This window comes from Podarcis pityusensis (genome assembly GCF_964106645.2).
Source record: "Podarcis pityusensis genome assembly, chromosome: 13".
NCBI classification, from domain to species: domain Eukaryota; kingdom Metazoa; phylum Chordata; class Lepidosauria; order Squamata; family Lacertidae; genus Podarcis; species Podarcis pityusensis.
Genome location: NC_138038.1, coordinates 50,947,718 through 50,973,333, shown reverse-complemented (window position 1 = coordinate 50,973,333; position 25,616 = coordinate 50,947,718). Strand labels below are relative to the sequence as shown.

General features: G+C 46.7%; 1 protein-coding gene across 4 annotated transcripts in view; it reads left to right on the top strand.

Annotated features, from left to right (window-relative positions):
• CHD3 (chromodomain helicase DNA binding protein 3) overlaps nucleotides 1–25,616 on the top strand; it is a 58,188-nt gene that overhangs the window by 1,338 nt on the left and 31,234 nt on the right. For 3 of the 4 annotated variants that reach the window (XM_080979581.1, XM_080979582.1, XM_080979580.1), the window contains exons 2-6: nucleotides 12,165–12,283; nucleotides 13,081–13,254; nucleotides 15,686–15,807; nucleotides 21,765–22,039; nucleotides 25,436–25,566. In XM_080979581.1, coding sequence (XP_080835707.1) covers nucleotides 12,165–12,283; nucleotides 13,081–13,254; nucleotides 15,686–15,807; nucleotides 21,765–22,039; nucleotides 25,436–25,566 — 821 coding nt within the window. Of the gene's footprint in view, nucleotides 1–3,066; nucleotides 4,478–12,164; nucleotides 12,284–13,080; nucleotides 13,255–15,685; nucleotides 15,808–21,764; nucleotides 22,040–25,435; nucleotides 25,567–25,616 lie in introns of those variants that run through there. The other variant, XM_080979583.1, reaches the window with a different exon arrangement.

Sequence of the window (25,616 nt, the reverse complement as noted above, 5' to 3'; positions counted from 1 at the left end):
TGAGGGAATAAGCCCCAAACTCCCTCGTCCTCTTTGGGCCTGAGCAGCGAGAAGTTGTGGCAAATGCAACTTTTTTTGGGGGGGGGGTACACATGCACTGAGAGTGTTTATTCTTAAGGTAGGCAGGAAGGGTTATAAGCCTGGCACAGGTGGCTGAAAGGGCCGTGCTTTTCGGGTAAATGGGGTTGGGGGTGACGCCTTGTGATTTGGGGGTAGGGAATGTGAGGTGAGGCACATGTCAGAAAAGCGTGCCCTAGAGGTGATGGGAGCAGCTGGCTACTTGGTGGCCATATGCCAGTTTTGACAGGAGCAGAGAGGGCTGCCTGACAGCAGGGCAACAGGACTGAAGGGAGCGGAGAGGCCTGTGTTTGGGGATTATGAGAGGCAGGAGCCTCTTTGTAGTGGGGCCAGTGTCAGGATTGGAACAGGAGGCCTCTGTCGTTGAGGGAGTGGGCTTGGCAGACTTATGGTACTTGGGATGAAGATTTAGAAACTGCAGGGGCAGAACACTTTCTGCAAAACCCGATTGGAACAAGGCCGATGTTTCATTGATCGGGGCCTATTGTTCATAGTATTACAGGCCCATTGATTGGAATTGGGTGGTAGTGGATGGCTCCTCATGGGAAAGGGACTCTGGATTCTGTGTGTGGATCAGGAGCCATTGTTGCCTTTTGATCTTACAGTCAGTCATAATAATATTTATTCAGCCCCTGCATGTGTTTTTTATTATTATTACAAAAATCAATAAAAACAGGCCCAAACCACAGATGATCATTCTAAGAAAGATGAATAAAAACGGAAGGTGAAGCACATACAGGAGAACAGTAAGGCCCAATCCATGTGACAGGAAAGGTGGTTGGACCATTAAGCAGGTCTAGACATTGAGGGTTGCGTTTTGAAATGCAAGTTGGGTAACTTTGAGGCCAAATTGGTGATGTCAGGAGTCTAGCTCATATAAGGCAGTATATATGGGGGTAATTCCTCTTGCATTTTTAAAGGCCTAGACAGACTTGCCAAGACACATTCAGATAGCCCACGTAGTGGCTAGCAAGAGATACTTAAACATTAAAAACTATCACAACACTAAAAGGGTAAAGGACCCCATGAGTTAAGTCCAGCCGCGAACGACTCTGGGGTTGCGGCGCACATCTCGCTTTACTGGCTGAGGGAGCTGGTGTTTGTCCACAGACAGTATTTCCGGGTCATGTGGCCAGCATGTCTAAGCCGCTTCTGGTGAAACCAAAGCAGCACACGGAAACGCCGTTTACCTTCCCGCCGGATTGGTACCTATTTATCTACTTGCACTTTGGCGTGCTTTTGAACTGCTAGGTTGGCAGGAGCTGGGACCAAGCAACAGGAGCTCACCCCGCTGCGGGGATTCGAACCGCAGACCTTCCGATCGGCAAGCCCTAGGCTCAGTGGTTTAGACCACAGCGCCACCCACGTCCCATCACAACACTTATGTCTTACTTAAACTGATTATCTGCCCCCTCTAATTATCGGTGACCCTCTGGTCCTCTCTTTCGGTATTGTTAAGGATATCACATAATTTACAGATGATGAAATTACTGGTACATGTGTTTAAACAAGGTAGGTTTGCTTGCTGGCTCGCTTGCTTCTGGTTTAAATATTAGTGCAGTATGAGCAAAGTGAGAAACAAAATGGCTTTCTGTCATACAAAGTTTACAATTTATTATGCTATGATAACTTGCACAGGAAATGCTTCTTTAGGGTTCGTTTCTGCTGACACTGACAGACAATGGCAGTGACTTGTTTTATGGAGCATAGTTAATTCGAAAAGTGCTACCCTGTATCTTGCAGGAACAGGTAACAGTGTAAGCACAGGCTGGATATGAGTGTGCACAAGAAGTTCCTAAATACTTGATATGGTTATCTCACAAGTTGATGGACCCTTTCCACACTCTGACTGTGGCTGAGCATATTGACCTTGCAGCACCTGCAGTTTTGCCATTTCTAAGAAAAACTGGTTGTACGTACCAGCTTTCCAGAGTGATAGAAAAATGGGCAATTTGATCCTTGTAGAAAGGGTGCTACCTATCAACCTTTCTTTGATTTAATTAGATTGTGGACCTTCCAGCAACAGTTCCTGCTACTTTATGAATTAACTTTACCTGTCTCAAGCCCACACAAATAGCTATAACCCTAGGTGTAAAATAATTTCTCATTGAAAACAACAACTGCATTTCTGAGTATTCTTGGGAAAGGCCAGCTCCCCCCATTCTGTGGTTGGCTAATGTACAGCATATATCTTGACAGTGGAACAGCTACTTTGGTAATGGGAAACTGTATCAGGCTGGAGGTCCCTCAGCTGGCCAGAAGCTTTTTTTTTGGCAGTAGATATTTCATCACAAGCCAGTGCTGCTTGAAGCAGTGTGACAGATGTTGCCTGTGATTTCATCAGGAATCTGTGTGAGCTCCTGGGCTCAAAATCTAGAGGGTAATTTTCCTCCTATGATGGAACACCACAACAAAAAGGCATGTGGACTAGAATATTGCAAACTAGATATTGCTCCTATTGCCTGTAGGAGGAACCTTTTCAGCCTTTATCTATGATGAGGTTTTTTGTTTATAGTTGTTTATACTTTGCACAACTCTGCAAATTCACAGGGAGATCAAACTTCATAATCTCTGCACTGGGCATAGTAATGGAAGGGCTTGTGGTTCCAAGGATGGTAAGAGCAGTTACCAGGTCCATAGTGGAATCTCATTCCAGTTGACTTGCAAAAAAGTTGTACTTGACAATGCTTTAATTCTCCAAGAATGTAGGTGGATTTTAAAGAAATGCTTTGACATGACAGCAATCTAGGTATTGGCTCCATGGAAATGAATGTTGCTTGTACAGTTGCACAAGATAGAGTGGAAGGTGGGAGAATGCAGGAAAGCAAAGGGAAGGGAAGGCCCAGAGAGTACAGAAGTGGGCTCAGGAGTAGAGCTTGGGGGAATGAAGAATCATAGAATCATAGAGTTGGAAGAGACCACAAGGGGCATCGAGTCCAACCCCCTGCCAAGCAGGAAACACCATCAGAGCACTCCTGACATATGGTTGTCAAGAAGACCATGCTGTAATCAGGAATGGACTCTGCAGGGAAGAAAGCCAGGAAATATAACACCCTGGGGCACCTGGGGTCAGAAGAAAGGAGAGTGTTGACCAAGAGCACAGTGCAAAGGCAACAGGGTGGTGGTGGTGGATATAACCTGAAGAACAGAGGGGTTTGGGAAGCACCAGGCTAGTCCACCAATGCAAGGAGAGGTGCTAGAGGAAAGCAGAAAGACAATACCAAAGTATTAAAAGAAATATAATGAAATACCGGTAACTCATTCATTTTCCACTTGCAGGCTACTTTTGAACCACTGGCTTCTAATCCACAAGCATTCCATATTTTGATAATTCTTGCTATTAAACTGGTTCACCCTGTTTCACACTCCAACAAGGTAATCCACCCCTTGCAATGTAAGAAGGCCTAGGAAATCTGGAAGGAAGCCTTGGTGCTCTGACCTCCCCCAACTTCATTGGAGCACATATCTGTCAATTGTGTGTGTGCCAGCAATGCTTCTTGCCAGTTGGTGCCCTTCTAGTCTAGATTTGTAGTGGTGTAACTGGCTAGAAGACAGTCATCCTGTTTTCAGCCACTGGCTGAAGATTACAGCTGGTTGTCAAGCTATTTTTGAAAATGTGATGGCTTCATTCTTGTTTCTTTCCTACAATGCCCAACTCTTGAGAAATCACAGTTTAGAAAACCCTGCCTCACTATTAATCCAGCATTGCTTTTGGTGGACAAATTGTAGAATTGAGCCATGCCCGTAAATCTTTCCCCATCTCACTGAATATGCTATTTTCCCCTTGCCACCCTCATCTCCGCATGACTGTTTTTACCCTGATGATTAAGATTTCTCACTAATGGAAATGGCTGTTATTCTCCTCCATTAACTGACACAGATAAAAGGCGCTGTTCTTTTTTTTCTAAATTGGCCATCCATTTTTTTTTTTGTATTAAATTGAAATACATAAATACCGTTTGTCGTGAAAGAGATGACAATTCTAAGCAGGGTTGGTCTTCTGTAATTTGTAGTTATGGCTACACATCTACATTCCTTATCCCCCCTCCCCATTTCCTTTCCAGATCCTTTGTTAGCCTTATATAATATATATTTTCAAGGTAGGGAGTAGAAATATCACGTGTGTGGAAAATTCTAGTTGATTGCCTGCCAAATATAAGAATCTTCTGCGCATGTGTGCCAATATTATGATTAGGAAAGGGGGGGTGGAGGGGGAGAAGAATGCGTGGAAGAAGTAGGAGGAAAAAAAGATTGATAGATAGATTAGAAATTGACAAGAGTTGCGGGGGAGGGGGTGTCTGATAAGCCTACCCTGATGTATTTCCCCCCCTCGTATTTGTCAATTCCATCCCATCAGAAGCAGAAGGAAGGCGGCGTGGTATGAGGGAAATGCAACAAGGTGAATCAGCTTGCAGGATTCAGAGATAAATGTTGTATTGTCAGAAGGAGCTAGGATTGTGCCAGATGCAAAAATATAGCAAGCAGAGAAAAGGAGGGAGGAATGGGAGGAGGTGGAAGAGGGGCGCCTGAATGGTGGTTATTGCACCAATATCCATTAATCTTAACAGCATTTGTTAACTGAAGTGGGGTGGGGGAAGCGTTTGGAAGCGGTGGGGGTTTCGGCTTTATTTGCAAGATTGAAAAACAACACAAAAGTGCTTGGTTGACTCTGTGGGCAATGATTATGTAGTAATGTATGTCCCGTGCCCGCTTTCCTCTGCCTGTAGTGGATTATCAGTCTCTTCTTGGTTAGTTAAACCTAGATCTGCTTTTGCACCTGGTTTTAATCTGAGACATTAAAATTAGGAGGTCTGCTGGGGAAGATGGGTATTTTTAGACTGCAATTTGAAAAGAGACTCAACCAGTCACTGGATTGTCTTTGAAATCTAGCAGGCATGTGCCTGCATTGTATGAGCTGGCCGACCTCAGATGGTTGAGAGGGTGATGGGCAGATCTGAGCTGGGAAGGTGGGATTGAGCTGATGATGCCAACATTTGTATGTGATTGCTTCCCCCACAGGCCTGATTTATCTCTCGGAGCAGCTCCCGTGACTATTTTGAGTTTGGCACTGTTGTAAATGGAGGCCGAGTTGGCATGAGCAAGGAAGATCTGGCTGGCCTGTATTGTGGATATAAAATTCTGTTGCTGGGTGGGTGGGGAGGAAGGGCTTGGATTTGCACCACGTTTGAAGAGAAAAACGCAGGTTCTCTGTTTACCCACAAAGGGTGGACGCTGTGCTATTCCCACGCACACGCTGACTTTCTCTGTAGTCAGTATGTTTAATCTTTGACCTGGAGGAACCCCCCTGCGGGGGCACAAGAGGGCAGTTTAGCTTCCTGCAGCCCCGTTTAGCCTGCGACCTCTCAGCAGAGCTGCTGGCGCAGTGAGCCAATTAGTGCCAGCTGTGATTTATACAGTAGTTTGTGTCCTGTGGCTCATAGGGTGGGGTGATAGGAAATGAGCAAAGAGGGGCCAGGACTTCAGAGCCTGACAACACATTGTGTAGTAGGTCACCCAAGAGACATTGGGTGGCGGTGACTTCTGGCTCCCTGGCGTAAGTTGGAAGCTACTGCCTCTCTCTCTGAACTGGCTGTGCTCTTGATGATGTTCCCCTGTCTAGATTGGAACTCATTCATCGCCCTGTTTCTAAAAATATCAGCAAATGTTCCAGGCTACCTTGGTGGGCCAAATCCTGTGCAGATGTATAATTAGCAGTAGTTGGGGAAGGGCAGAGAACCTGTGATGTTCCACAGTTGTTGCAAGAGCCCTTGGAGGGGAATTAATGCTAAATATGAAGGTGAAATGTAAAGCTGCTACTGTACTATGTATTGTAATCTCTGTGATACTTCTAGGCTGTGCGTTGCTTCATAGACCTCAAGTCATTGATCGTCACAACAATCTATTGTTAATAGGGGCCAACATGATGTGATGAACATGAGAAACACTGTTTCAGATACCTGTTTAGTTGTGAAGCTCTCTGGGTGGCCTAGAGCTGTTTTACAAGTTAGGAGAATGAGGTGCTAGAACTCTGGACTTGTACCATTTGACTACAGGTGGGCGATTATAGTTCTGAACACTTTCCTATGTAATTATCTATGCAGATTGTAAATTAGCACATCAGACCCTGCACTGATTTTCCACGTTTCAAGGAAGTGTGTTTGGGGGTTGTTGGTTTTTTATGTATGGGAATATTCAATATATGACCACTCACCTGCAGTCTAAAACAACTGCCTTGTCTTTAACTTCTGTTATAGACTGGCCAGCCAGTTGAAAGGAAAATACCGCAATATTGGTGCTATTTATATATACTGTGTAATTTTTTCTCCTCAGTAAAAATGGGCAAGTAGGATTGTAGAAAATAATGTTAGCCTCCAGCTTATCTGAAAAGAGAGATCTATATCTTCTGATAGCCCCTGCTAACGACATCTTAAGGAACTGGTCCAATAATAAATAAAGTGCCTATTTTAAGTATGACTATTGATACAGTGGGGGATGCGGGTGGTGCTGTGGGTTAAACCACAGAGCCTAGAACTTGCCGATCAGAAGGTCGGCGGTTTGAATCCCCACGACGGGGTGAGCTCCCATTGCTCAGTCCCTGCTCCTGCCAACCTAGCAGTTCGAAAACACATCAAAGTGCAAGTAGATAAATAGGTACCGCTCCGGTGGAAAGGTAAATGGCGTTTCCGTGTGCTGCTCTGGTTTGCCAGAGGTGGCTTAGTCATGCTGGCCACATGACCCGGAAGCTGTACGCCGGCTCCCTCGGCCAATAAAGCGAGATGAGCGCCGCAACCCCAGAGTCGGTCACGACTGGACCTAATGGTCAGGGGTCCCTTTATCTTTTTATTGATACAGTGGCTTATTTATATTATTGGCTTATCCGAGATGTAGGCACAAGGACAAATATGGTCACTATTCAGAGTACAAGACTGGAGGGATGTATTAGCTAAGGCAGCCTTTGCCAGCCTGGTGCCTTCTAGTTGCTGTTGGGACTGCAGTTCCCATCAGGTGCTCCAGCCATCATTTTGAGAATTGTAGTCCTACAACATCTGGAGGGTACCAGAAAGCTGGGCAAAGAGATCTAGTTTAAGTTGGCCCAACTGCTTAGAGAGCATAGACTAATCATGGAAAGAATGCAAAGGGGAAGGGTTTCAGTTATATTAGGTGAAGGCATTCACAAAGAGGCTACTGTGATCTGGAGAGCAGTTGAGGTCTGTGACAGCATATGAAAGCATGTGCCTGAGCAAGGAGAATGACTTGAAGGGTGCTATCTTTAGCATAGGGGTAACCAGCCAGCATGGTGTCTTCCAGATTGTTGTTAAGATACAACTCTCACAATCCCTGGGCATTTGCCATGCCGGCTGGGGCTGATGGGAGATGTAGTCCAACAATATCTGAGTCACCATGTTGGCTACCCCTTTTCTAGGACCTGCAGTTTGCTAATATCTGAGTTGCAGGTAGCCAAAAATCAGTGTGAGAGATGGATTTGGATATTGTAATTCCAGAAGACAAGTGGGGGAGAATGTGGGTTAGAAAACTTCTCTGTACAACCTCAGCGAGAATTAGAGCTTCTGTGCTGAGGTGCACAGGTCTTACCTCACATTAGTGCGGTCAAGGCATGTAGACAAGCAGCTACTGCCATGATGCTGGAGAGACTGTTGGAGGCTTTCCCTTTTCTTTTTATATCTCTGGTGGGACAGTCCTCTGGTGCAGGAGCTTTGGCCAAAGGTATTTGGGGTCATATCTGATGTTATCCAGCAAGAGGTAGTTCTAGATCTTTGGTTGGCATTGCTCTCTGTGTTTGAGGGGTCTTGGTGAATGGTGACTTCATTATTGGCAGCTGCACATATAGAGGTGGCACAGCACTGGATGACCAGGTCAGGCTGTATGTTACAAGGATGGTATACACATGTATGGTATCTCACCTTGTCTGAGTGCCACTGGAATAAGCAAAGAAGACAGCTTTTTGGGGTTTGGTACCCATTCCTATCTTATGTAAATAGGGGCATGAATGGAGTTCATCTGCCGGGCTCTCAAGAGATTTATCTGGAGTGAATTATTGATATAGATCCCGTATTTTTCCATGTATAAGACGAGTTTTTTTTTCTTTAAAAATTATGTTAAAAATTGGGGGTCGTTTTATACACAGATAGTGTATAAATGGGCGATGGGTTGCAGCCGCGAGCAGGAGATTGTCAGTGGCTATTGGGTGGTTGATTGGTGGCCGCAGCAAGGGCTGTTGTCGATCGGCTGCCCCTGCGGCAATTGGGTGGGCGATTGGTGGCTTTTGCGATTTTAAGCGTCAGTCAGTCAGCTGAGTGATTTTTGGCAAACCCCCCACCAAAAAAAAGCTCAACAATTGTGGGCAATCCTGCCAAAAAAGCTTAACAACTCTACAACTCTTGACAACCTCCCCCCATTTTCTTAATTTGGAGTCCCAAAAAACAGGGGGCATCTTATACACGGCGGGGGGTTATACATGGAAAAATACAGTAAATACTACTAAAAGAGTTAGGCTTGATGAGAGGTTATCATAGAATCAAAGAATTTGTAGCGTTGGAATGACCCCAAGGGTCATCTAGTCTAACCTCCTGCTATGCAGAAATCTCAACTAAAGCATCCATGACAGAGAGGCATCCAGCCTTTGCTTAAAAACCTCCAAGGAAGGAAAGTCCACAACCTTCAGAGGGAGTCTGTTCCACTGTCAAACAGCTCTTACTGTCAGAAAGTTCTTCTTGATGTTTAGTTGGAATCTCCTTTCTTGTAACTTGGTGCCATTGGTTCGGGTTCTACCTTCTGCAGCAGGAAAGAAAACTGCAATGGGAATATGAAACTGAAACTTTAGAATGCTTTAGATCAGGCCTGGGAAGGGCACAATTCTAATTTGGAATTGACCATTAGGTCATGCCCACGGGTGCCCATAAGGTATTGGGCACATGTAGATACATTTCTTCTTCACACAAAACAATCTCTCCGCTCTAATAGCAGCAGCTTGATTTGGATCAGTCTGAGTTCTCGTTCTCTTCCAACAAAAAAATTCTACAGCTGTCACAACCAGTCATCATATGGTGAACCTTCTCACCACATATCTCATGCCCAGATGCACTGTGCCTTGCTTGGCCCTTTTGTGTCTCCCTGAAGCATCAAGCCTCCTTGGAGTTTCTGGGAAAACAAACCCATGTTGCAAGGGAATACACTTGCAACAGTACTCTTATCAGATGAAGCTTGTAGTCAGTTCAATGCTGGTTGAAAGGGAGCAGGCGTGTGGCAGGGGTCTCCCCCAGCAAGACATGTCTGCCTATGTTTCCCTCTCCCCTGCCCTGCCTTTCCTCGTCTGGAAATACTGGTGGGAGTCTGAGAGTATTTTAATATGTGTCCCTGGTGTGCAGACAACTTAGGCCAGACTGTGAAGGATAAAAGGAAGAACAGCTGGGTTGGCAGCTGTAGGATAAATTGATTTTTATGCATTTGTTACATTGTCCACCTTTTCTCCCCAAGGGACTTGGAGCAGTGTCCACAGAGGTTTCTCAGCAGTCTTGAATCCAGGCTCTGGGCAGACAACCACCTTATTTTCAGCAGGGCACCTAGCTGTGTTCCCTTTAGACCTTTACCTGGACTTCCAGTGGGGGAACTGAGGCTGAGACTTTGACCTGTAATGAGGCCAGGCAATGGACACAGGTTTTCCAAAGCTAAGCCAGTTCGCTGTATCATGGCTTTTGGAGTGGTGGTTCTCTGCATAGCAGCAAGGGTTGCGGGAGTGGCTATTGAGAGAAGTTGCTTGAGGTGTGAGCAGGAGCAGTATAGGTTCAGGAGCAATCCTGCATAATGATACTTCTTATACAGGACGTTTCAGAGTGCAAGATACGTTACAGTTCATATTTCATATATGCATCAACCAGGCTCCAAGTAGGTTAGGCTGAGGCATGTCCAAGGTCATTCATCCACTAAACCTCATGGATATGTGAGGATTTGAATCTGGGATGGATAGATGTTGCCTCTTACTTCCAGGGTTGGGCTTGGTGGACTTTCAGTCTCCTTCCACCTGTTTGTTTATTTGTAGATTTATTTTTGTGGGTTGTACTTCAGGGAAAGGGTTCTCAAAAATGTCTTCAGTCACTTCCTAACCACAAGAACTTGTTTGTTCAATTTCAGTAGGAGACTCATTTCAGAAGCCTGGAGCTGCAGCACTAACAGAGTCTGTGATTCTCCCATCTCAGGGGCCCTGAGCCTAGATTTCAACCCAATTCTTGGGAAGCGGGGTTGGTCAGCGTCAGATAAAACACAAAGGCTTGCGTTGCTCAGGCTTGGAAGGGATTTGGGCAAACGGTGACAGAACCTGACGCATTGGTCCTTCTAGTTTAGGGAAAGGTTTTCTGAGCACTGACACTTAGTGGGGTTACGTCCCACATTAATCACAGCCAGGTTAGCAGCAAGGCTCTTCTGTCTCCTTCCCCGCCCGCCTTGTCTGGCAAGACAAGAGAAATCGCTCAAGGGGGCAGAGTGGCTCTGGAGCGTCTAATTACCACTGAGCCGGCTGTCCTGTGATATTAACGAGTCGGCGGCGTGTGTAGCCTCCGTGTGCGGCTCGCTGTAGATAGAGCCTTCCTCTGTGCACCGAGGGGAGCAGGAGGCTGAAAAGCTGTCGGAGAAAACGCAGAGGATTAATGGTCCCTCCTCTGTCTTAATATACTGAAGTAATTTCAGTTGATGCCGGCGGAGTCGCTTCTGATTTACAAGAAGTGTGAACGAGAGGGGAGTTGGCCCGGGTGACTCCTATTAAGGAGTTATGCCTCGTTGCTACACCTGCTGCATAGTAGAGTGTCTATGTCGGTGACAACCAGCCTTCAGCCAGCCTGCCTGGAGGATTTTCTTTAAATCCCTAGCCCACCCAGTTGGCTCCACTGTGCCTTGCAGTGCTACCGGGAAGCACTTGAGCAGTGACCAGTCCCAGGTCTCCCATTCATCTGCTGGGACTGAGGATGCCTGTAAAGGAAGGGTGGTAGTGCTTTGGGAGGAGCATCAGACAGCAGCTGCTGGAGGTGAGCTGGCAAGGCACCAAGACATGGGGGTCCTTAGCCATCGCAGACTGGAATTAAGAGAATTTGGAACATCGGGCTGGGGAAGAAGCAGGAGGAGGGAGAGTGACCTGCAACTCCCAACCATATAAAGGGTTGCATAATCTCTTTTGAGGGTAGGAAAGTTGGCCGTGCCAGGTGCAGAGTATTGGCATTTGGCATTTGCAACAGGACAGAAGGGAGGAGATGAACTTGTAGGCAGCCCTCCAATGAACAAAGGAGACCAACTTTAGGGTCATTCAGACAGACGTGTCTTACTTTCATCCTGTTTGCATGCTTTGTTACGTACAAGGGTGCATTTACTCCTTCCCCATCCCCTTGTGAGGAGGGGTGTGCTCGGTGCACTTATGTAGAACTAAATCAACCTTCCCCATTCAGCAATGGGAGGGTGGGTGAGGCTGTAGCCTCCGAAGTGCCCTTTCTTTGCCTGGCCTTGAATTTCAACCCACAAGCTTTTTTTGTGGTGAGCCATATGCACTTGCAGCCTTTTGTGCCAAAAGGCGGGTCACCCGCTGCCTCCCCTCCTTACCCACTGCCCTTCTTCATGGCTTCAAGTGTTTTGTGAAGCAAAATGAGCCAAGGTTTTTGTGGAAGTCCCTTAGGGGGATTGTCGTCTGTGCCCTGTGACCGTCTTGAGAGTGTCGGAACAGATGGCTGCTCTTCTGACCAAGCAGGGTGGGGGTGGGGTGGGAGAGTGAAAGCAAAACAGTCATAATAGTAAAAAATAGAATCGTTCAAGCCTGTCTGGATAAAGTTGACCACAGGGGTGAGGAGGACGAGAAGGAACTCCACCAGGGTTTCCAGCTTCCCCTAGCATGGCTCTTTCAGCGCAGTGGTGAGACCTGCTGGCAGAGAGCACAGTGTGAGGAACGGAGAGAGGATAATTGTTTCAGCATGTGTGTGAGCTTGGAGCAGTGGCTGCCCAGAAGTAGCAAAGCACACAAGTGATTTCCTTCTCTCTCTGTCTTTTTTCGTTGGTCTCATTTCCCTCCCTCCCACCCCCTTTATTTTCAGACGAAGAGGAGGAGGAGCTGCGCAACTTGGAGAGCCCCCTTGTTGTCAAGAAGAAGAAACGAGGGCCCAAAAAGCAGAAAGAGAACAAGCCGGGGAAGCCCAGGAAGCGCAAGAAATTAGTAAGTTGCCTCCTTTTCTCCACTTTTGCACATGTGTGCATATGTGTTAATGGCATTAGTGGCTTGTTGCTTTTTGAAGGAGGTGGACGTATGATGGGGCAGTCGTGATAGTGGCAAGACTGTCTTACTGGGGCCTGTGGGGAACCAGTTTGCAATGGGGGGCAGGGTTCCTTGATGCCTTGGCCATTCTGGCCCCTTTAAGGCTAAAGAGTCCACTGGAAAGAAACGGCAAAGTTTGATTTTGGACTGGGATTCCCTGCCACCCACCCCCGGCTATGCTAGCTAATTGGTTCTTCAGCTTATGTAGTCCTGGTATGCAGAGATGGAATTCTGCATTTGTTGAAGGCTATGGTGGATTAATGGAGGGGCACAAAAGGCACACATTTAACTGGGTGGGAGAGGTTCCTCATAGGTTTTTTTTTTTAATCTCCCCTCTTCATTTTGGATGAAAATGAGTTGTTTGCGTAATATCCCTAGTTTTCCCATGCACCAGTCACATAAGTTTTTGGGCCTCCCTGTCAGTGGGCTGCACCTCCCTGGGGGCTCTCGCTTTGTAACAGAAGGTTTTCTGCCTCAGGCATTCTGCTGCTGAATCATCTCTTCAAGGTTTACTGTTTGTTTTGTGGGTTGACAGTAACTGCAGGCTGGTTATTTTGCTAAGCCGCTTTATCTCACCATAATGAACGGGTTGCCCTTGTCCTGGCACGGGCTCCTTTGCCCAGCAGGAAGGTTGTTGCTAATTAATGCTAATGATCTCACTTGTTGTGCCCTCTCACTCTCTGTCTTCCCCTTGGCAGGTCAGCGAGGATGAGTTTGAATCTGACCGAGAGGAGTATCGGGCCAAGTCGGAGAGTGGTGGCAGCGACTATGGAGGAGTGGGGAAGAAAAAGCGGAGAAAGCATCGGGAGAAGAAGGAGAAAAAGACAAAACGACGGAAAAAGACGGAAGAAGATGGAGTGCAAAAGCCAAAGGTAGAATCCTAGAATCGTAGAGTTGGAAGGGACTCCAAGGGTCATCTAGTCCAACCCCAAGCAATGCAGGAATCTCAACTAAAGCATCCATGACAGATGGTCATCCAGCCTCTGCTAAAAGCTTCCATGGAAGGAGAGTCTGCAACCTCCTGAGGGAGGGCCCTTGGAACTTGCTGGATAACTCAGGGAGTTTACACCTCAGACTCCAGACTAGAAGCACCACCACCCAGTTTTCAAATAGCTTGGTTTAAAAATAATTATAATAATAATTGTATGCCGCCCTTCATCTGAAGATCTTAGTGTAAAAATAAAAGATAACACAAAATAACATAATAAAAATAAGAACGAAAACAAAACAGTTGGGATGGGAGGGGCAGAATGATAGGTTTTGTATTCATGCCAAGACCCAGAATTAGACCCGTCTGTGTTTCTGCAGTCCTGTACTTTTCAACAATCCCCACACTTTTCCACCATGCAAGGTTGTGCTAGCACTGACTGGAGAATTACAAGGCAGCAATAAACCCGCCAAACACTTTCTCCACACTGTGTTGGCTTCTGGATAATCCCACAAGCCCAGATATTTTTCTCAGTGCCACCTGTTGAAAAAGCCATAGGCAAAGCAGGGGCGTAGGAAGGGGGGTGGGGGTGGTCTGCCCCGGGTGTCATCCATGGGGGGGGGGTGACAAAAAGGTACACTGTGGGGGGCTCGCCCCGCTGCTCCTAGCCATGCGTAGCGGATGGCCCCACTGCCGCCATGTGTGGCAGATCGCTCCATCATGCGTGGATCATGCTGCCCCCCCCCCCGCAGCTCGCCCCGCCCCCCTGGTGCATGGCATGGCCTCAGCTCCAGATGCCCATGTATCGAACTCCACCTCCGAGACAAAGCAGGGTGAGGAAGGCAGACAGACACAGCAAAAGAATGCAGAGAGTTCCACAGGGCCCTGGAAGAGAGGTTTTCAGGCTCCTCACACAACCTCTGCCAGCACCTGTGTTTATTCTTCATCGGCATTTACAGTGGTGAAAGGCAGGGACTTTGATCTTCTTTATTTTAGGTTTTTATTGAATGCATATTCAGTAGATAAATGATCTCAGAGTGTCTCAGGGTTTAAAAATATAAAAACAATACAATACAACCATACATAGAGATACAATCATAGCTCGGGTTACAGATGCTTCAGGTTGCATTTTTTCGGGTTACGGACCCACTGAAACCCGGAAGTACCGGAAAGGTTTACTTCCGGGTTTTGGTGGTTGCGCATGCGCAGAAGCGCTAAACCGCACTTTGCGCGTGCACAGAAGCATATAATCACAACCTGTGTGTGCACAGACGTGGTGCTGCGGGTTGCGAACGCTGCTGGTTGCAAATGTGCCTCCTGCATGGATCATGTTTGCAACCCGAGCGTCCACTGTATATTGGAAAGCAGTAGCAAACGAAAAGCAGAATGCCAGAAAAAAAGAGTATAGAGCTCCACATCTTAAAATACCTGGGCAAATAAATAGGCCTCTTCAATTCATTCCAAAAAGACATTGAGCTCAGTACCAAACAAGCCTCCAAGGGGGAGAGTCTTCTAGACCTGGTGTGCTGTAATGTAAGAAACTCTGTCATGGGATACCACATGCTTTGCTCCAGTAGGTGGAGAGACCCAGAGACAGGGGTCTGAGCTCTTAACGACTGGGCAGTTTTGTATGGGAGAGAGCAGTCCTTAAGGTAGCATTGTTCCCAAGCTGGAGCCTGCTGCTCCTTTCTTTGACATTATTCTGTGGAGACACGTAACAGGGTTAGTAGCAAAAGGGTCCCCACAGGGCAACATTTCATATTTTGCTCAGGTTGCTTTCTGGAAGCTCTTAAAGCAGAAAAATAAGCCCACTGATACCAGGTGGGCTTATTTTTCTGGATTAAACCCGGAGTCACCCTTGACCCTACACCAAATACAGGTTTGTTTTTCTTGATCAACTGCCAGAACAATGGTCAGGCATGTTTCTTACAACTGCCTAGCAAGTTCAGCCTCCTGGTGTTCTGCCTTCCCACCTTCAGTGTCATTCAGGGATAGAGTGTACTGGGATGCTTGTGGGATTCCTCTATATTTATTTGTCAGCTGTAGCACAGAATGTGTTGCAGAATCCCAGTGGGCCTTTCCTCCGTCCCTTGGGATGATGCCACTGTCCATAAAGTGGTAGAGTGTGAGGAGATTAATGCTCCAGCAGGCACAGAGTGGTGGATGCATCCAGCATGGTGGCTTCATTTGTCAAGGCACACTTCAGCTCCTCTCAGGGCACACTACTGTGCTGATGTAGAGACCCATTTGCATTTCCAGTCCTTCATGTCTCTTGTCCCAACATTCTTCCCCTGGTGCAAGGCAACAGTAGCACAGCAGGGAGATTTTTGCTTAAATAGCTCAAAATATACTGAACTTTTCATGTTTCTTTCAAGGTGGAGCAGAAATCCTCTGCTCAGCTGCTCATGACCTGGGGGCTGGAAGATGTGGATCATGTCTTCTCCGAGGAGGATTATCACACCCTGACAAATTACAAAGCCTTCAGCCAGTTTATGAGGTGAGTGTCTGGAATCCAGGAGGAATGGTGGGCTTCAAGGTCCACCAATTCACAAACTAAAGAAAATCAGACACTGATTGTTGTTTGGAGATGTGGGGTAAACTATGTAAACAGCTGTCTTCAAATAATTTTTAAAAAACCTGTTTTTGTGCAGATCACATACTCTTGCTTCATGTACACACTCTTTATGTACAGGAATAAGTCCCCTCAATCCTTTACCCACTTCTTCCCTCAAGGAAGAGTGTGTTGTCAGGTAAGGATGTCCCAACTTCTTCTCTTCACTCCTTTTTAAGCACTAGTGACATTGGCCACTGACTTAGATGGCTTTAAAATGAGATTAAATAAATTCATATCAGATAAGGTTGTCAGTGGCTACTAGTCCTGGTGGCTGTAGTCTACCTGCAGGATGAGAGGTTGGGGACTACAAGTAGGAGAGTGCTGTTGCTCTCATGTCTTACTTGTGGGCTCCTGAGAGGCATCTGGTTGGTGCTGTAGGAGCAGCATGCTGGACTAGATCAGCCTTCGGTCTGATCCAGCTTCAGGGCTTTTCTAATGTTCTTTTGTTGTTGTTGTTTAGTTGTTTAGTCATGTCCAACTCTTCATGACCCCATGGACCAGAGCATGCCAGGCACTCCTGTCTTCCACTGCCTCCCACAGTTTGGTCAAACTCATGTTAGTAGCTTTGAGAACACTGTCCAACCTTCTCGTCCTCTGTCGTCCCCTTCTCCTTGTGTCCTCAATTTTTCCCAACATCAGGGTCTTTTCCAGGGAGTCTTCTCTTCTTATGAGGTGGCCAAAGTATTGGAGCCTCAGCTTCAGGATCTGTCCTTCCAGTGAGCACTCAGGGCTGATTTCCTTCAGAATGGATAGGTTTGATCTTCTTGCAGTCTATGGGACTCTCAAGAGTCTCCTCCAGCACCAGAATTCAAAAGCATCAATTCTTCGGCCATCAGCCTTCTTTATGATGTTTCTAAATGAACAAATGCCTTGGGAGTGAAGGTCTCTGAGTAGTCTTGCTTTGCCTTTATTCCTGTCTCTGGGAACTGTGCAGGAATGTGAGTGGTTTGTTAAACTGAAGCAACAGTTTGCATGAATGTAGCCTCTCTTTACTAGTTGGAATAGTGAAATGGCAAAAAGGCAATGAGTGGGGAAGAGGAGGAGATGAGAAAGCAAAAGACCCTGTTTTTGCAGTGAGTGTGCTGTAGATAGCCTTTCTCAGCAAACAGTCTTGTTAAATGCAGGTACTGGAGCACCAGACAGCCCGGCATCTGCATCCACAGACCTCAGGGCTTATCTGGCTGTGAGCCTGTGACTCAATCCAGGCAAAGCTGAGTTCATGTCAGCTACAAGGAAGCTGCCAGTGGCCTTGGCAGGCCCCCGTATCTCCCTGCTTTGGCTTGGCGGGCAGAGGTGCATTCTGCCGCCAACAACTCTCTGTGACCAATGGCAGCAATCCGGCACCAACATTCATGAGATCTTGAGGCCACCTGGGCCTCGCCAGTTTAATCAAGTCAGTGATTTGTGCCAGGGGCTCAGGGGACAGGCTTGCCAGTGGGGCTTTCGGAGAGTAAAGCTCTCAGCCTGGCTCTAATTAGCTTTAAATTGTTTGGCACTCGCCTGTACCTGAGGCAGTTTGCCGCCTTCCCCTGCTGCTGCTGGGATCAGCCAAGAGCTCCCTCAAGACCAACAAGATGGAGCTCCTGCTGGAAAGGCCCTTTGGAGCCCTTTCACATGTTCCTCGTGGCTCCCCGAGGGCTTAAAGATCTGCTGTGCATTTGGGACATCTGTGTTCCTGAAATGCAGTGTATAATCAGGACTTCTAGAGGTCTCCATAGCTGCCATATGCTGTAGTATCTGGTGGTGTGCTATCCTTCAGTGTGCAAAGTGCTTTATTGTTCCTGGCACGTTTCTGTCCTTGGCAGCAGCCCTGTGAAGTTATTCAGGCCTAGAGTGGAAGATCTGCTGAGGCCATCCAGTGACTCTCATAGCAGAGCCCCAGGGATTTGAAGCTGGGTCTCCCATTTATCTGAATCCAGCAATCTGTTCTCTATAGCATCCCTGGGGCAAGAATGGTGCTGCAGTACAAATGGTGCCTGCTAACCCTGCTGTATTCTGAAGCCGCCATCCTCCCCTCCCCTCAGTCAACTATAGCATCTCATAGGTAGTGATGTTGAAGAGTGAGCAAACTCTCACGAAGGCCCTTTGCTTTGGCTGCTTTGTGGCTGGGGCAAGATCACGGTTTACAACTCTTAAGAAAGGGATGGAGAGAAGTGAACAGCTTTCAAAGTGTGGACTGAAGCTTGAGACTGATATGGAGGGATAAGGAAGCCGCTTTAACCATCAAAATAAAAAGTGACATGATCACGGAAATGGAAGAGAAATATGAGTTTAGCACAAATATTCTGAAGAGTTGGAAAACTTAGGTGTTATCGCAGGTGGCTATTATTGGTGCTGCTTCTAAACAGGTTTTGTCCCTGGAGAATCCAATTTCTCTGCAGGAGGAAGGATGAGATATAATCTGTAGTTTTTCCCAGCGTCACAGTGATATGAGTCTGTCATGTTGCATCCATCCATCTTTGTATTGTGTTCTTTGTCTCTCTCTCTGTCTCTCTCTCTCTCTCTCCACCCCCTTCTCACTCTGCTCCTTGATCTGTTTTTAATATTCCACCTCTGTCTCTCACTGGATGTAGAATTGCTCCCATATAGTATCACAGTCCGAAAGAGTGACATTTGCTGGCCTTTTGTTTATCTTGCTGTTGTACTTGTCTCTGCCTCCCCATTTCCCCCACTGCATTCTTTGTCAGTCTCTTGCCACATGCAAGGCAAGGCAGGCCTGCTGCTGCTTTGTTTTATGCGGGCCTGTCTTTGTCTTAGAGCCCCGCCTATTTCTGGAAAGCATTTTGAAATGAAATAAATTCAGACTTTTTCCTCCCCTCTCCCTCCTCCTTTTCAAAGCAAGAGCTCATATTTCTTTAATAGCATCCCTTAATAGTCTGCAGTGCATTATGGGCCATGGTGACCATCAATAATTAAGAAGTCAAAATGAGATCATAGCACAGCTCTGCATAACAGCCTTCTTATTGGTTCAGTTCAGAAAATCTTCCAAATCGTGATTTGGAGGATGAGGAATACGAAATGGGCTTGCATGCTCTCTTCTCCACCTCTTTCTTCTCCTCTTGAGTCCCTCCTCCATTTCTAGGTTGCTCTAACCATAGTTTGCCATGACACCTGAATCAGACAAACGATGGTTAGGGATGAACCTCAAACTGGTGTGTAGCCTCACTTCAGATCATGGTTTAAAGGTTATCCCTAGGCATAGATGGTTGAAGTTGTGGTTGGTCTGGCTTGAACAACCTGGAAGTCAAGGACGGAAATGGTGTGCAAGGATTGGGTGGCAGGGGTGGAAGAAAGGAGACTTGGAGCATTGTTGGAATTGATCAGTTGCCAGTGACTCGCTGAGCTTTTTAGACTTGTCTCTGCAGCTACAAAGATGAGGATCATCCTCCTTGGATCATCCTTCCCTTGGAACAGGGGAACAAAAAAAGCTTTCAGGTAAAAAGGCCCTCAGCAGATGCAAGCTAGGGAGATTTTTCTGTTGTTAGCCAAGATGAAACAAGATGACCTCTTGGCTCAAGAGGTTCTTAGGCCTTACATTTCTGGGAGTGAATGACAGCTGTTCCTCTGGAACCCAGTTACAGTATGTGTGTTTGTAGCAAATGGCTGGGCTACCCCATCACCAGGAATATAGCATTACTCTCAAGTCGAAACCTGAAATTTTTCTGTTGAGTGACATAACACAAAGCCCAGGGCATAAATTGATCTGGAGCTGTGTCCTGGTACGTGTGATACAATAATAAACTGGCAACCACATATAGAATCATAGAATCATATGGGTTAAGGGAACAGGAATTCTAGGAAGACTTGAGTTTTTATGCCTTTCTTCTGTTACTCCCACTTTGTATGTGTGTGTGTGTGTGTGTGTGTGTGTGTGCGCGCGCGCGTGTATGTATGTAATAATGCCCTTCTGTAATCTTACCATGCAAGTGAAGAAATTGGGATTTTGTACAGGTTTCAGTATTTTGAGAACTCCATTTCCACTTTTCAGAAGTCTAGCCTTTCTGGCTGCATTCTTAGACATGAATGTATGTGAAATCTTATGGATGGGTCTGGAGCATGATTTCAGGTGTTTTAGGCTCCAGGGCCTGGCCTATGGATAGAAGCAGCAGGGATCCTGACAGAATTCGGGGCCTGAGCACGATCATGGGCCAGGGTTTGCTGTGCTAGAAATTAACCCCTTTAGAATCTTGTGCGTGGCTTTCCCTGTCAGATGGATGAAAGCTTGTATTTATGCCCATTGCACAAGGGCTGTGAATGTCTGCCAGCCAAAATCCCAGAGGTCCTTGTACACTCGAGCCCCAGTTGGTTCAAACGTCGACATGCTGGTTACGAGCGCTTTGTGTTGACAGCAGATGAAGTGCTGAGGCTGGTTGGGGGCAGAGAGATCAAGAAGATGCAGCATCTGCAGCGAGGATTATTGCAGATGATGGATGTCTTGTGCTCCAGGGTTCTTGGCTGCAGGGATAGAGGGATGAAGGAGGAGAGGAGGTCAGAGCTATCGCCTCCAGCCCTGTACGGCAACATGGTGCTTTGTTTCTGTGAGTGTGGTGTTGGCCTCTGTTGGATTAAACAGAGCACTGGCCTGTTCCGGTTTGGCTGTTCTTGTCTTCCCTTGAGACAGATAAAAGCCAAAAGGAGCAAGCTACTGTAATCCTTGCCTTGCTGGGCTATGAGGTTAGCCCCAGGGGAGGGGCAAGCTGGGGTGATTTATGTATAATGCTTTGGTTTGCTCTATGGAATAGGCTGCTTCCATGTTGGACTGATCCTGTAGTCCAACGGGATGCCTCCAGGTTAGTTTCACTTGTTTTGTGGAACGTTAATAACTTTCAGACCTGGAAGAAGCTGCTTTTATTGTTTGCCTTAGATCCCAAATACATCAGGCCACTTCTGAAATATTCCATTCATGTGCTGATTTTGGGAATTTCATTGTTGATTGTTGCTCAGAACCACACACACCTCTAAGCATCTCCTCGGTGTAAAAAACCCCAACACACCAAAATAAAACCACAAATACTTCCATTTCTGTCTTAAAAGGAGTTAGATCTTCAGCTCTTCCTCTGCTAAGGAAGTGATTTGAGAATTCTAATACTTCTGATACCTGGGTTCCTTCTGAAGTCTAATCTAAACTCATTAAGGCCCAGTTGATGGCCTTATTAGTGGGGAAGGTTTAATTGCTTCTGGATTCTATAAGGTGCTCCAGGTGCTGCACAGCTTCTCAGTCCTCTCTCTAATCTCAGGATTTATTTCACATAAATTAAAAAATGTCTGTTTCAAAATCATTAACTGGTGTGAGGATTTCCAGGCTTTATGTTTTAGCTCCGAATGGGATAAGGCAACCAAAATGATCAGCAGGAAAAAGACAAAAAAACAAACAAAATGATCAGCAGGCTGGAGCAACTTCTGTATGAGGAAAGGTTGCAACATTTGGGACTTTTTACTTTAGAAACATGGCTTGTAAAGTGGGCGACACACATGATAGTGGTACTGGGTTCTATTCAGATAACTTTTATTTCTGTTAGACCCACTGGCATTAATGGACCTAAGTTAGTCATGGCCAATAATTTTGGAGAGTCTACGCTGAATAAAAATTGGTTGAATACAACTCCATTGTGCATATCCATGCATAGTATGGAGAAGATGTATAGGGAGGTGTTTTTCTCCTTCTTTCATGAGACTAGAACTCAGGGACATTAAAAATAGTAGCAAGTTTGTATGGAGAAGCGTGCTGAGTGCAAGAGCATCAAATCTTCTTTAGCGTTTCTTTGATATTCTCTGAAAGGGATGATGTAGGGTTTGCACGCTTGAACTTACATTGCTGTTTCGTTTCCCCTTCTTCCTAGGCCTCTTATTGCCAAAAAGAACCCCAAGATTCCGATGTCTAAAATGATGACTATCATGGGAGCTAAATGGCGGGAGTTCAGTGCCAACAACCCCTTCAAAGGGTCGACGGCAGCTGTGGCTGCAGCAGCTGCCGCAGCTGCAGCCGCAGTAGCTGAGCAGGTGTCGGCTGCAGTGTCGGCTGTCACTGCTTCACCTGAGCCACAACCGCCACTACCGCTGCAGCCTCCTCCTCAGCCTCCTCCAATCCGCAAAGCCAAAACCAAAGAAGGCAAAGGTGAGTAGCAGGAGACCTCAGGCCTTGCAGAAGGATGTGTGTGCACCCGTGTGTGATGAGCGCATTAGACAAAGCTGTTGGCTTGATCTGTCCAACTTCCCTTTGCTGTGGAAGCCAGACCTCTCCAATGTTTTGACACTGGAGCTCTGGAGAGTGGTGGTGGTGGGCTAGTGGGATACAATGTGCGTGTCTGCCACCGAGTGGCCTTGAGTTTGTCACACCAATAGCATAAAGAGCCAAGATGTCAGATCTTGTGCCTAGAGCTGTGGGGCTGGTTCTTCACCCTGGACCCAGAGATCTTGGCTCCCAGCAATCCATACCCCAGCACACCAGGACTCCACTCTTCTCCCAAAGTACCAACTTTAAGCCCTCTAGTTCCCCACACCCAATGACAGCCTCACTTCTCTGTCCAGTGGAAGGAAGACATCCACAAGCAAACAGACTCCTACTGCTACCCAGCAGAGGCAGGTCATGTGACACCAAACCAGAAGGACTTCGCTGACTCAGGGATGTTCCGCTTCAGCTCCTTTCCTACCTTGCCCAGGTTAACAGCAGCTGTTCTGTTTCTATGGTGATTGTTTTTTACCACAGCTTTTTACCTTGACATTCTGCTATTTTTTCTCAGGTTTCTCAGCTTTCATACTCGCATGCTCTTCTCTCTGGCTTTACACATAAAAAAATTACAAAAACTGTTGCCTCCTTATCTTTCATCGCTTCCTCTTTTCCCTTTGTTTTTCTGTTGCCTGGTCACAGCGCCAGTAGGCAAAGCTCAATCTTGCAAGGACATCAATAGAAATAAAGGAGGATTGGTGAGAAGGTTAAAAAGTGCTGCCAATAGCACTGTTTCCTTCACTGCCTGTGTGGCTGCTGCAGGGCACCCCACAGTGGATACCCAAGGAGGGTCGTCAGTGGAAGCAGACAGCATTACTGGTAGTACCCTGAATCTCCTTCTAGCAGAGCATAAAAAAGCAGTATTGCTAGCTCAGAAACCGCTGTCTGTTACCAGCTGTTGTTGCCACTCTGGTCTCCTGACTGTCTCCAGAGATAAAGATCTGCTTTGGGGCAGCACAGTGAGGTTTGAGCGGGCCTCCTTATGCAGGAGGACTGCTGGAATGCTAACGTTTTCCCTTGAGGAACAAGTAATGCCATTTTCTGATCTTGCTGCTGAGGGGGGTATAGCAGCAGCAATACCCAGTGGTCTGCTCCACTTATATGAATGGTAAACAACATACAGGATTCCAGCTTCTGCTTTTCTCTGCTGCTCAATCCAAGAGTTCCTCAGTGAAGATTGCACTGGTTGCGCTGCATGGCACTGCATCCACTACTGTAGCAGCTTCTGGTGGTACTTCCTTGGTTCAAGTATCTACACTGGATCTAACACAGCAGGCTGTAGCTGAGGAATGTACACAATAGCTAGGGACCCTGAGCTAGTGCTTGAGAGAGGGAGCTGTGGCACCACTGCTCACTTCACCAGCAACCCTCCTCCAACTCTTCTTTGGCTTCCTTTCCTTCCAAGCTCCAATCAGCTTGGAAGGGTCCCAAGCACACACTGCTGGGCAGATATCTGCTGGCCGTAAAATTGCTAGGGGTTGCAGATTCTTGCAAGCTGTCAGAAAACACTTAGGGAAAGGAAAGGTGCCTCCAACTGCTGGGGGGGGGGCATTATTCAGAAGATTGTAGGAAAGTAGACTAACGGAGAAACTTCTATAAGTCCCAGAGATTAAGGAGAATGGAGTGAGGGTGGTCTGCCTTCATTGCTAAGCACTTACTCCCAAAGTGCTCTGAGATTGCAGGACCCAACCTCAGAACCTGTGCAGCAGATATCTAGGGCAGCAGTGTTCTTTTGTTTTTTGTTTTAAGCACAAACCTGCTGTCAAGCAAACCCATTTCCTTCCCCTTTTTCTAATGTCATCAAAGAGGAGTAGGTGGCTCTCCTACAGACCAGGAGGGACATTAGTGTGACTCAATATTTTTATTCTCTAACTACAGCTGATCATCGAGCACCTGCGTTGACAGGTGGCAGCCCTGTTCTCAGTACTGTCCTGGCCAGATCATGTTCTTCAGGCACTCATGAGCTGTTTGAGTTTCTATGTCTGAAGCTCCTCTTCTGAAGGTGCTTTCCCATGTGATGATGACATTATCACAGTATGCCTCTGAATGACAGGCTCCTGTGTATACACCTTGTGTATTATAGAAAAGGGCAGAGTGATTTCAAGACCAGATTCATCCTTTATCCCTAAAGTTAATTCCTTGTCCCATCACTCTCAGGAGCTAATCCTGCCTTTCTTTGACCTTAACCCCTCTGAAGAAAGCTTGGCACAAGCTAGACATGCGCAAGGCACTAAAATCCATTTCAGAAGCACTGTGCCCTTCAGGCACTCAGATTGCCTCTGTATTTCCTTTAATCCCTCTAACCTAGGCCAAAACATGCCTAAGACGTCTCTGATTAGGTGGATCAGTGCACGTATATTGCTAGTTCTTGAGGTACAAAGCTTGCCTACACTGTTTAAAATCACGTTGAATTCGACCAGGGCAACCTGGCATCACTGCAGCCTTTTCTACCAATGCTTCAATATTAAAGATATGAAGGTGTGTGAGTTACTCCTCAGCAGATACTTTTCATTACATATTGTAGGATGCATGCCTGTGCTTTGACAGAGGTAGCATTTGATAGGAGTGTGCTACAACATGTACTGCTGCTGTCTTAGATATCCATATTGGGATGCCTGCCTCCCAGTGGGCACAGAATGGAACCTTGCTCCCTTATTGTGAATGCTCGTCCTGGCCCAGTATGACCAGAGGCATCCAGCCCTGCTCTTCTTCAGGTGGTTGGGTACCAACTGGCACATGGGGGCTTTGGCTATAATTGTCCACCTGTGCCAGATGTGGAGACTCTGTTATTTCTGTTTTCCTAATATTCCTTTTTCCTCCAGTTTCTTAATGCACACAATATGTGATCGGCTTGTTAAGGAATTGGAACGGAGGCTAAGCCTCCTGAGCCAGCAAAATGTTTCATTTTGGTGTCATCTGATCCTGCCTGCTTTAGGTGGTAGTAAGTAGGAGTCCATTCATATAAAGATTCCACCTTCACACTTGGCCGGGATAGGCCTTCATGGTAAACGACCAACACCCCATTCTTTCCGAGAGGAGCGGTGTAGAAGAGGACAGCAGCCAGGACATTTGGCTTCTCAGCATCTGGTAGGGGGAATCTCTTGCCAAGCTCCGCCATCTGTTTGCTGCTTTGTAGCTTCACAGGAGCCAACGTCTTCACCCCAAACGCCTATCTATTTGCTCTTCAAATGTGTGTGCAGGGGGTGGGGGGGAGACAGAGAGCACTGAACACATTCATATGACAGCTTGCTTGCTTATTTATTTATTTGTTTATTTCAACAAAAGGTCCAGGCCACAAGAAGCGGAGCAAGAGTCCTCGCATCCCAGAGATGAAGAGGAAGATGAAGGGGAAGAAGATGGCGCCTCTGAAGATCAAGCTGGGCATGATTGGGGGCAAGCGCAAAAAGAGCAGCTCAGTAAGACCCTCTCCTTGTCCACTGGGTGTGAATGTGGAGACTGGGTGAAA